The sequence below is a fragment of the Protomyctophum parallelum genome, assembly GCF_964188405.1.
Source record: "Protomyctophum parallelum genome assembly, chromosome: 1".
Lineage (NCBI taxonomy): Eukaryota > Metazoa > Chordata > Actinopteri > Myctophiformes > Myctophidae > Protomyctophum > Protomyctophum parallelum.
This window is the reverse complement of record NC_139697.1, coordinates 71,276,809-71,289,788: the sequence shown is the minus strand read 5'-3', so window position 1 is coordinate 71,289,788 and position 12,980 is coordinate 71,276,809. Positions and strand designations below refer to the sequence as shown.

At 43.6% G+C, this 12,980-nt stretch overlaps 1 protein-coding gene across 1 annotated transcript in view; it reads right to left on the bottom strand.

Annotated features, from left to right (window-relative positions):
* Positions 1 to 2,895: 2,895 nt before the first annotated feature.
* The window catches only part of gabra6b (gamma-aminobutyric acid type A receptor subunit alpha6b), a gene marked incomplete at its 3' end in the record, with an annotated part of 34,548 nt that continues 24,463 nt past the window's right edge, over positions 2,896 to 12,980 (bottom strand). The window contains exons 8-9 of the mRNA XM_083759462.1: positions 12,888 to 12,980; positions 2,896 to 3,156 (exon numbers count right to left, since the gene is read on the bottom strand). The exon at positions 12,888 to 12,980 is cut by the window's right edge and continues 176 nt beyond it. Of these exons, the coding sequence (XP_083615588.1) occupies positions 2,896 to 3,156; positions 12,888 to 12,980 (354 nt within the window). The remainder of the gene's footprint in view (positions 3,157 to 12,887) is intronic.

Here is a 12,980-nt window from a genome sequence, read left to right as displayed (position 1 = left end):
TATTGAACCAATGAAAAAAGACCACTCCATTGGATCCTCAAGCTGTCTGTGAAACCAACTCCACTCCCGCTCCGTGGCTAACAGAAGCTGAGAACGGAAGATAAACAAACCAAGGACACTGATTGTTTTTTCCCCGTAGTCTGTTAAAAGTAACTATGCAGTGTACCTGTTTATCAAACTTAGCACTGATGCTAATGTTATGACAATTGTTTTCATAACGTTAATTAGCATCAGTGCTAAGTTCTATTTCTATTCTAATTCTATTTCTAAAATCTATGTAGTGTTTTCTAAGGAGAGCAATATGAAAATAAATTTGTCCAGGCATAGGCTATAGCATTTCTCTCTCAGTGCTACAGTAGTTCTACTGAAACTGCACCGTGAACCCCTCTTTGCAGAAGTTATTGTAATATTTAAAGTCGACTATTCAACTAGTCGACTAGTAAAAGTTGACCTTGCTGGTACTATAGTTGATAGTTGACTAGTTGAAAACACATTTTTGTAGGCCTCAAGATCAGCTAGAATGCTAGATTAAAGTCACCAATGTACACAGTTTTTAAATGTACAAATATTATTAAGGGCATTCATTCACACGTTGTGATGCATTGTGAGCTTGGAGATACATTGTCAGCTGTTCTTATCAATGATGGACAACACCATTAGAGATGGATTTGGATAAGTGGTGACTGGTGATAATATAATGACACATGCAAGTGTCTGACAATATACAAAGCATCATCAAACTTTGATGGGGGAGTATATTGGGGCAATATATTGCTTTTAAGGTTCTATTCATTTTCTGAAAAATGCACTATTCGTTTTTTTCATTTCCTGAATAATGACCATTTTAGAGTTGGCTGGTTTCTGCCCAACTCAAGTGTATCTGTCCTGTTGTGTGAGAATAGGGAGCATACAGAGAGGGCTAAAGTGCTATAAGGAGTACTGCTGCCTCCCATTTTGGCCGGCCACGCTGCCAAATACTAAAGCGTAACACCGAATGACAAATGCCAGAGTAGCCGGGAGGGCTGGTTTCACAATTAAAAATACATACCCCCGGCGCGCAAAGCCATGACCCTTCTTCTAGTTTGCTGGCACGAGCCAGACAAGCCACATGGTAAATAATTACAACTCAAAAGTGTACAGGTTCTGTGTGGTCTCACACAAACTAGAGACAGACGTGCATTCCCGCACAAACTCCCTGACAAACGCACACTCAATGCATGTCCAAACACAGGCACACGTGTGCATTCAGTGTGCATGTGCACACGTGTACAGAATACTGGAACAGGTGTGACACATAAGGTGTTAATGAGGGACGCCTCAGCATCATTGGACAGACAGAACTAACAGCTAATATCTCCAGCAGCACACACGCTCATAACTTATTAAGCTTTTAGAGTTGCAGGACTACTTAGACTATGTTCTTCCTGGCAACCATTTGGCCAATCCAGATTGGACTCTGATAGCTGTTCAGTTTTGTTTGTGTGTGAATCAATCTTGGACCACATTCCTAGGTGGCTTGAAATGCAATTCATTGATTCCGATTTATAAAGATATGTTCCAGTTAAATTATTGTACTTACTTATGTACTGATCCCAGGCTATATACCAATACTATAGTCTCTACTATAAAACTCTTCCTTCTTAGGCAATGAATTAGATTAGTAATTATCTCTAAACCATTGACAGGACTGAGACACAACCATACAGTAAGTAAAAGGGAAAGGGATTATTTGCTGATCCCTGGAGGAGCAGAAATTACTTTTCTGCATTTACCCAGCGTATGGCTGCTCAGATGACAGCATTATGGGCTATATCTTGCGCCACCCCTTACCCCTTATCCCTAAACCAGGCGTTCTCAAACTTTTTTGGGTTGAGAGCGACACACACACCCACACACACACACACACACACACACACACACACACACACACACACAATCAAGACCATCAACCAATAATCATTTGCAGCCAGCTGGCTGGTGTTACCTGGCTTGCGCTGCGCAGCTCTTGCTGGTTAACACAGCCTACTAAATACTAATGCTACAGTACACCCTGTTTGCAAAGCGTGGACAAATAATGGACAGACAATGTGAGTTGGCTTCGTCTTGTCTTGAGTTGAAACTGTGTTGCTGGATATGTGAGGGAACTTGGAAAGGGGGGGCTGTGGGGAGGAATGTCACTGCAGAGAGAGAGAGAGAGAGAGCTGCTGCTCTCCCGTCTCGAGTCAGCTCTATACAAAAACTGTGTTTTACCGTATTTTGACGTTTGTGTTAAATAACACTATAAACCGTCCGCCATTACCCTTTTCATGTCACGCACGCCCTGCAGGTCGTCCACACACCACTAGGGGTGCGTGCACCACAGTTTAAAAAGCCTGCCCTAAACTAATGTTTTACTATTTAAAAAAACCTTTTAAAATAGTTCAAATAGCCGATCTACAAGCTCACAATGTCTCGATGTAGATCGGCTAGTTAAACAATTTCTAAATGTTTTTCAAAATAGTAAGAAATGGCAAATACGTTTAGGGATAAGGGTGGCGCAAGATGGAGCCGCCAGGGTCTCTCATTTTAGATTTTTGCTAGATTTTATCGTCTCTGTGCATGGAAACCTCATGTCCAAAACTGTGACTTTTCGCGTTTGGAGCTTGTGGATCTGCTGCTTTGGCGTGATGCTGTTGGATTATCAAGTATAGGGCATTCATTTACGCCCTCAGGTCTGAACCGAGGGTCGAGACCACCATATTCAGATTCCAAGGTCGCACTACTACTAAAGTCTAAGGAAATGTTTTATTCAAAACCATTTCTTTATTAGGTTCCCGTTGATCCTAGAAGAACCAATCTACACTTTCAACTCAACTGTTATCACCATTGAGCCCCTGGCTCTCGCAAGACATGCGGTTAGTACCTGGACATCTCCATGGTGTCCTTGGTGAGATAGACGATCCAGTAGACCAGGTTGAAGGCCCCGAACGACAGCGGGAAGAGGATGCGGGAGTATTTGTCGATGATGCTGGTCCCCGTCAGCATGTTGTTGTCGGGCACGGCGGAGCCCTGCTGCAGGAAGGCCTGGGCGTTGACCGGCGGGTTGGGGAACGTCTTGGCGGGACGGTCAAACGCGGCCGAATTCATCCTTTTCTTCAGTGCACTGCTGGGATCCAGCTGGGGAGGACAGTAAATATCAATCAATCAAGTATATCAATACTGCAAAAATAGAAATGCTTCCGTTTCAAATAAGTTAAAGTCCGGGATTTAACATTTACTTGAGTAAAAGTACAAAAGTATTTTGCAGAGCAGAACGTCCCATTTCAAGTTTTAGAATGTATAAAATCCACCTCAAGAACATATAGCCTCACTCTGACTGATGCTGAGCAGCTAGTCCACGCCTGTCTCCTCCAGGTTGGACTACTGTAAAGCTAGTCCACGCCTGTCTCCTCCGGGTTGGACTACTGTAACGCACTTCTCATCGGGATCCCTCTCCGCTCACTCCACTGGCAATGAGACGGGGAGTCTCATTCCGGAGTCCGGACTGCATACAAGATATCCCATCAGTGCATCCACGGCAACGTTGCTTCCTACCTCAAGGAAAGTGTCTCCCTTCAACCCTGAACTCGCAACCTCCGCTCCTCAAACACTAACCGCTTCAAACCCACCACCAAGACCAACCTGCGTACCGTGGGTGAGCGGGCCTTTTGCTCGGTCGCCCCCCCGAACTTTGGAACGCCCTCCCCGCCCACCTGAGAGCACCACAGTCGCTTGACTCATTTAAGAGAGATAAATACAAATACAAATATTTTAAAATCTTATTTTCAATTACTGAATTAAATTAAATTAAAGAAAGACGGATTTTGGTGGCTTAGATTGGGTTAATATTAAGTCGTTTCCGGTTATTTGATGGGGGTCTGGGGGCCACACATTAAAAATAAATGAATCCATAAAACTATAGTGTCATTTATACCAGATATAGAGCAACTTTCGTTCAACTTTGACCCCTCTGTCACATGGAACTATTGTGTCCAGTATATCACTACGCCGCAGCAGCACAGAAACAGAAACTTTCCATGGGAGGGGTCAAAGTTGAACGAAAGTTACTCTACATTATAAGACTATATGGTAGAAATGGTCAACAATACAAATGACACTATAGTTTTGTGGATTAATTTATTTGTATTGAGTGCCCCCCACCAAATGACCGGAACTAAAACCAGACCAGAACTCCCAACGCGGGATTAAGGCAATCAATTAATACCTTTGCAACCATTATTTCCTAGTATTTCCTACATATCCTTATGTCAAAAAACGGTAACCTTTATAAGCATGTCAAAGCGCTTCATATTTGAAGGTAAGACTTCTATAGTAATAATTAATGTACAGTATAGTGCCATAGTTTACTATAGTTCTACTGTCGCCATGGTAATTAAGATGCAATTTGAATCGAACCCTTTCACAAACACACAGCATCACGGTGTTGTGCAATATCCAGAATACAGATGGAAATTATATTTCCATTGATTACTTCATCGATAGAATAGTACAATGCTTTTTGTACTACAAACTTCAAACTGCATACTAGCTTGCGTCATCAGCTTCCAAGTCAAGCACCGCTTGTATTCAGTTTATTCAGATAGAGTACAGAAATAGAGAGAGAGAGAGAAAGTGAAAGAATGTTATGAACAGAAAACAAGAGAGATGCTATACTATGATAAAATGATACAAAACAATCTTGATATAATAGTGATATAGTATTACATTTTCTTTCAAGGAGACGTGAATGAGGGAAACACAATCCAATTAGCATTTCCATACAGATAAGGCTTAGACAATAGAAGGCAAGGCTGCAGTTGTGACTCCAGACCATTATACAAGTTGTAAAGAGCATAACAGGAGGAAATTGCTGTGTTAGTGAGGGGACAGAGCAGGACCGTTGTTAAATACAATTCGGAACTTGGGTGCATTCAAATGTTATTCAAAATATCATCTTGTATGTGATATCCATCGGGGGGGGTGTGTCTTGTCTGAAAAGTGAGTTTTACGTGTTATGGAAGCCATGATTAAAAGCTACCAATACACCGTAATTATATTTTAATCTCAACTGACTTGTAGCTTATAAAGTGAATACTTGCTGATTTTGCTTGTGGCATTTGCTACAGTACATTTGCACACATATATATAATTTGTCCTCTGCATTTCCTCATAGTAACAATTAGGAGCAGTGGTGGCCATTATTACAGCAACCACAAAGCGGAGGGAGTTATCACTGCAGGGACTCTTCTACCCATACTCTCTCGATCTAGGTCACTCAGCTATGACCACCCCTTTCCTGATTGATCAACCATATACATTATTACACACACACCCTATACTGCCAGGTTCTAGCAGTATGTTTAGTCATAATTTAAGCGTTTCTTAAGGTGCTCATTTACACGGATGGACTGTCAGTGGGATGTGCCTTTCATGCGGTAACACATCAGAGCGTACAGGCCGCTCTGATGATGTCACAGACCCTTTCGTCTGCTTAGGTCCACGTAGTCCATTTGCCGTTCATGAATTGGGTTTAATTGGCTTTTTTAATTGATTGTTATTACCTTCTCAGAAGGTTTCATCATGCATAAATAAAGTCTACTGGAGACCTACATACTGTATTTTCTTAATATAGGCCTATTCCATGTCCTATAAATATACCTCCCCCAGTTTCCTATTAACTATTTCCCAGAAAATGGGTTGGATATGGGCATTCCCGGGAATCCCGCATTGCTGGGATTAAACCCTATCACAGCCACACAGTTGAAAATGTCATCTGTAAGTCATTTTTCATATACAAGGCATGCAAGCTACCTACAAATTGTGAGGAAAAACTGTTTAAATGAAATACAAAGTATAGTACTTGGAGGGGTGTTTGTGTTTTTATTTGAACTGGCCGGTGCACAATACCAGTAGCACCAGCTTGCAGGTCCAACCGTCAGCTGCTTGTCCCTCGTAGGTGAGAATTCAAGCTGAGAGTGCATGCGGTGTGTGTGTGACATATGTGGCGACTGTGTGTGCACGTGCGTGCATGTGCATGAGTGCGCGTACAATGCACGCGTACAGCTGCTCCGATATACCAGAGCTATTTTCGATATAATGACAGCAGGCTCGGGATGGCTTCTTCTTGGTCAAATCCCAGCGGAATCAGCCTCTCTTCTCTTTATCCACTGCTCTAGATTTCAACAGACCCACTTAGACAGAGGCTGCATGAGCTGAAGACTGACGATTCCACCATGTACTCTGTGTGCGTGTGTGCGTGTGTCCATTTGGCTCTCAGGGTTAGACGTGACTCAGGGAAATAGGGAACAAGTGGATAAATTGGTTGCACTGAGGATTTAATTGTGCATGCATGAGTGTGTGCCTGTGTACTGAGAGAGTATCTGCATGTGAGTTGGTGGTAAGTGAACGGTTGTATGTCTGGTGGATACATAGTGTACAGTACATGAGTGGGGGGGGGGGGGTTATTCTGTCTTGTATACAATATCTAATCTGTGGGGGTGAGTGGGTGACATGCTGTACTGTATGCTGTGCGCATGTGTTGGTGTGGATCGACATACGTGTGTTTGGAGGAAGTGTGTGTGTGGGTGGAGGCTGAATTCTCTCCCATATTTACACACTCGTGTTGTGTGGGTGTATAATTGTGGAAATAGCAGCTAGCGTGGCATTGAGTACATCACTGAGCGCCACTCTGTTTAATTATTTTATCTGCAGGAAAATATAAACATTTCGCCTTTTTTTTTTAAACTAGCCTCAAATCGCCCATAGTGTCTATGTTGTGCACGTGTGTACACACAAATGTGCATATGAGCACATGAGCAGGTGATCTAATTGGAGTGGATTGGAACAATGTGCAAAAGAGCGTTTAGAGGACAGAACACACACACACACACACACACACACACACACACACACACACACACACACACACACACACACACAATTATTACTATCTTTGCCATTTTGTACCCTAACACTTTACAGTAAACCGGAAATAGCCCGTCTACAAGTAGATTGGCTAGATTGTAGTTTGTCTAATCCAACCAAAACCTCTAAACCTATAAATGCCTGATCCTTAACTGAAAGGAGTAGTTCACCCAAAAAACGACTTATTTTCTAACCATTACACGCCCCATGAAGCCTTGAATTCATGGAGATTTTATTCTTGTCCTGAACCAATAGTTTGATAACCATGTCTTAGGTCAATAGGAGACACAAAAACACTCCATGTCTTAGGTCAATAGGAGACACAAAAACATTCCTTTAACCCCAACCTGTCTTAGGTCAATAGGAGACACAAAACACTCCTTTAACCCCAACCTGTCTTAGGTCAATAGGAGACACAAAACACTCCTTTAACCCCAACCTGATTCCTTTCCTAATATTGTATAAGCCTAACACGCCAAATGTTTTTGAACCATAATGCAACCATTTGCTTGGCATGCACACACGCACAGTCGCACACACACACACCAATGAACAGATGTAAACAATGCGGCATGAGATGTGGGGTTCCACCACTACAGATTATGGGCGTCTATGTTGTAAAGACTGTGTTCCCATCACTGCATAACATCGGCGTCTCTTTCCTCCTACATGTTGGTGCAGGCGGTGTGTTTCTATTATGAATCTCTTCCACTCTCTCTCACGATCCCTTTCCTCTCCATGCACAAGACTGACAGGCAGACATTGCTGAAAGAGAACGTATATATATCGAGCTTGAAGCAAATTGAGTTCAATGGAGAAGTGGTGAATTGAAGAAGTGGTGCCCTGTTCTAGTACATATTATAGAACATTTGTTGAACTCCTGGGTGTTATTGGAATATTTTTTTCACTCCCATGAGAGGTATACAATTCAGGAATTCAGTGCAGATATGGATTTAATTTATAAATGGAAGCCTCTATACCAGGGGTTCTCACCCCGTGGGACGCGACCACTCGGGGGTCGCCAAATTATTTTGCGGGGTCCAAAAAAACGACTGAATTTTTTGCAACTGAATGGCTGGAAAATGGAAATGAAGAGTACACATAGTACATGTATGGATACACCTTCACTAATGATTATATCTGGTTTCAGTATTTATTTATGGTGCATTGTCTCTATTATTAAGGTTATTGTAGCAGTCAATTTATATTGGGGGTTGGGGGTCGGGAGGGGGCGGGGCGAGGGTCCCGAGACATCGCCAAAGCATTTCCTGGGGGTCCCCGGCCAAAAACCTTGAGAACCCCTGCTCTATAGAGCATCGCAGTCCCGCCCCCTTTCAGAATGACGAGTGGCCCAGGAAATTAATCCCAATGCATTTTTCCCATAGGCATTTAAAAAAAATTGTGTTTGTTGTCATGATTTGTCACGACAAGAGTTGGCTTTGTCCGCGGCGTAAACGTCTTTAAATAAATACTTTCTGAAAAGTCTATGAGGAAAATTAACAGGGATTTCTTTTCCGGGTCTCTCGAGGGGGGGCGGGACTGCGACGCTCTATACAATGCATGCTGCTTGGAATAAACACAGCACGCACATATACAGTACTACAACAATGCACAATTCACAGCATATCACAAACGCAGAGAGGCAAACGCACACACGCACGCATGACGCACGCAGGCGTCTCTTTGCATGTTGTGAGATGCGGGGCCAGCCTCTCAGTCTGCCTCCGTCCCAGCGTGGGGAGGGGCAGCCCGTCCTCTCGTGAGCCCCGTGCGATGATCTGGCTGGATATTCCCTTAATCTGTGGCCCTTACATAATCTGCAGAGAGAGGCGCTTCCCATGCAGAGCCACTGCATGGCTGTCTCCTCCTGTCACTAACCCTGCCTATCACACCGTCACGGGCCACAGCATGCAGGAGGAAGAGAAGCCATGGCATACATGGATGGATGGATGGATGGATGGATGAATGAATGAATGAATGAATGAATGAATGAATGAATGAATGAATGAATGAATGAATGAATGAATGAATGGATGGATGGATGGATGGATGGGTGGGTGGATGGGTGGATGGGTGGATGGGTGGATGGGTGGATGGATGAATGAATGAATGAATGAATGAATGAATGGATGGGTGGATGGGTGGGTGGATGGATGAATGAATGGATGGATGGATGGATGGGTGGGTGGATGGATGGATGGATGGATGGATGGGTGGATGGGTGGGTGGATGGGTGGGTATGTACTATGTGGGTGGGTGGACGGATGGAGCAGTGTGTGCATGTGTAAATGTAAATTCAGTGACAGTATGTGCGCATGTATGTTGCTGGCCCTCGCGGATTATGTCTGAGAATGGATTGGAGTATATGTATAGCAGCCGCATGCAGTAGCAAGAGCGTGTGTGTGTGTGTGTGTGTGTGTGTGTGGGGGGGTGGCGGTTGGGGCAGAAGTGGGTGTACATCAAGAGCACAGCAGGGGGCCAGAACATAGGAAAAGAATCATGTTCTCTCTTCTGTGTGTGTGTGTGTGTGTGTGTGTGTGTGTGTGTGTGTGTGTGTGTGTGTGTGTGTGTGTGTGTGTGTGTGTGTGTGCGCATGCATGTGCTTGTGCGTGTGTGTGCAGTGTTTGAAGGTACAGTAGAGAGGTTGAGTCAGAATGAGAGAGTGTTTCATTCTCTGCACGTGTACGTGTGTGTCTGTGTGCGTGTGCGTGCGTACGTGTGCGCGGGCACGTGCGCATGTGTGTTTAATATAGCAGTGACTTGACTTCATTTTCTGTCCAGGTTATATAGGCATATATAGGCACAAGTTAGATTCACACACAGGATCCAATTATGATGTTGGTATGATATTCACGTTCTCACCTACACTGTATGAGGCATACATGAAAGCACAGGAGCATGGCATTGTGACTGATATCATACGCCAGCAAGAGAGAGAGAGAGATAGATAGAGATAGAGAGAGAGAGAGAGAGAGGTTGAAACCAAGCCAAATTCCAACATGAACCCACGTGCATTAAAATAAATTTATAATTTTTAAAGCTTCAGGGAAAGAACAGGGTTCTAAAAAAAATCTAAAAAGAATTTCACTAGTGAGAATAACTAGAAAATTCGCAATTTAAAAAAATTGCAGAGTGTGGTTGCCGCAGTGGCTTACATATGCCCCTCCCACTAGTATTGCCAGCCAATTACAATTTCAAGTCACGCCTTAGATCATGCGTAAGTCATTCGGAGGGGATTTAACCCCCGAAATTCATGTTTTTGCGACAAACGGTTACATTTCTCGCATTTGCGGCGCCCCCTATGGATGAAAATGGAATTGCTTTTAGAACTTGGTTGATTGAACCACCCCGGACATGTGATTGAAATTTGGGATGGATTGGACATTCCGTTCGTGATTTATGGCATTTTTTGTGATATAGGCCCCTCCTACTAACTTCGGAAGACGATTACGGCCGAACGATACGCACTTTCAAAATTCTGCGGCTCAGTTTTAATTGGATGGGTCCAGAGATCACGTGTGCCGATTTCTGTGAGATTTGGACAAAATCTGTAGGAGGAAAAGCAAAAAGTGTGTTTTGGACAAAATTCAAAATGGCGGAAAATCTATCATGGCGGAAATGGGCGTGGCCTATATGGGGAGATGCGTCATGACCCAAGGAATCCAGGGAAAAAATAATTTTGATTTTACGACCTACGGTTCAAGAGTTATAAGCCAAAAGGTAAAGTGGGCTGTTATAGCGCCACCATGAGGCCGACCGATAAAATTTTAGGGTTAAATAATTTTAGGGATAATGTTGAATTATCCCTAAAAGTTTTGTAACTATAGTGATTACAGTCTCCGAGGAACAAATACTTTTATGTGAATTTTTGCCTTTTCCCATTCATGTCAATGGGGAAATTTAATTCACTAATAAATTCATATCAATTAAACTATTACAACTAATACAAGCACACGATTCCCGATTTTTTCGGTCAATTTGACATATGGCTCAAGTGCGTACAGCGTACAGTGTGGGAGGTATAAAGCGTCAAAATAAAGACTACTCCAGTGAAAGAATAAAGTATCACAGTTACAAGAGTCTGGTTGCCCATTCGGGCAACCACACTAAATAGAATAAAATAGATAAAATACCCTATCCTAGTATCCATTCTAATGCCATAACCTATCCGTTCTGAAGCCTACCCTAACCTATATCCATTCTAATGTCCACTTATTCCTGCTTGTTGACTATTTAAATGCTATTTAAAGGAGCTAAATGCTATGATTGTAGCACACAGATTCACAAATTTGACTCAATAAGGTCGCGAATACAAGCGGCCAAAATGAGTTTTCTTCGACGGGTGGCTGGCATCTCCCTTAGAGATAGGGTGAGAAGTTCAGTCACACGAGAGACTTTGCCTGGAAAGGAGTCAGCTGAGGTGGTTCGGGCATCTGGTTATAGGATGCCTCTTGGGTGCCTCCCTAGGGAGGTCCTCGACGCACGTCCCACTGGGAGGAGACCCCGGGGCAGACCAAGGCGCAGTTGGAGGAAATACATCGACTCACTGGCCTTGGAACGTCTCGGAATCCCCCAGGAGGAAGTCACTAATGTTGCTCTGGAGAGGGAAGTCTGGAGCACTCTGGTGGAGCTGTTGACCCCGCGACCCGACTACGGATAAGCGGTTGAAGATGGATGGATGGATGGATGAACTATTTTTGATACAGAGACAGTCATGGCGGCAAGACTAACTATTCAGGAGAGGAGAAAAACTTTTTTTCTTTTTTAAATAAAAAATGAGTTAATAGCACAGGCAGACTCTTCACATACTAGAGCATGTCTGAAATAAATGTCAAAGCTGAAATCAACCTGTAAATATGAAATAAATGCTTAAACATGTAGCTAGGTATAAAGTTAGAGCCCACAGAAGTGAACATTTCAAGCCTGTTTTCTAAACTCACTGTTTTCTGCAAGACATTAGCCTACTCTATAAGCCATATCTCCAAAACGGATGGGTCAAACTGAACAACCAATATGTCGAATTTGAAGCTGTATGATTCCCTGCTTTCATCTGACATGAAAAGATGAGAAAATAAATTTCAATGACTTAGCCTCGGTCAGAAGCGGTCACAAATGTTCATGGCGCTTACTGTATGCTTACGTTGCACATTCTACGTGTCACACTGGAAAAGAGCGTCAGTTATTCTTACTTGTGAATTCCCCCTTTGTCAAGTCCCGCCTGTGGTTGTGCCCCTCTTCGCACCCATTGGTTGCCGTTTCGTGGTTGGACAAAAATAATTTCTCTCCATCCACCCACTACCATTGAAATCACATGTTTTTCAGTTGCTTCATATAGATATTCTGTCCATTCAATTCTTATTTTAAACGTGGTGTCAGTAAAAAAGGAACATCACAAGTGCAGCAAGGTGACTGGGCATATCATGTTTGTTTTTAGTATTTTCCAAAAGTCATGTTTTAGCAAATTCAACGGAACCGGGGAAGAACAATTAAGGCAGAAAGACCCTGCTGGTTTGTCAGTCAGTAGCCTCAGAAACCCAGACATTTTTATTTCCAGGGAGAAAAAAAAGTCCGGGGGTCCGAGTCCACTTCAATTTGACATAGAGTAGCACAAACGTCGATCACTCTCTGCTGATTTCTGATCGTCTGCACCTTTGTTAAATTGACACACACGCACACCCGTACACACACACACACACACACACACACACACACACACACACACACACACACACACACACACACACACACACACACACACACACACACTCCTCTCTCTCTCTGTCGCTCTAATTAATTAGTCTCATGTGCAGCAGCTGCGCACAGTTTCTCCCGGCAGATCCTGCCGGGAGCTGCCTATGCCATAGAAAGCATAGGTGAGTTCCAGGCTAGTCAGTCAGGGACCAATCAGAAGGCTGACAAAGGGTGAATTGTAACAGTCCACTCACCGAGGACACCTCTGAGTCAATCCCCGCGGCGGCTGTCCCCGCGGCAGCGGCGGCTTCCTGCGCGGCCTTCTGGGCCGCCACCTTCCTGAGCTC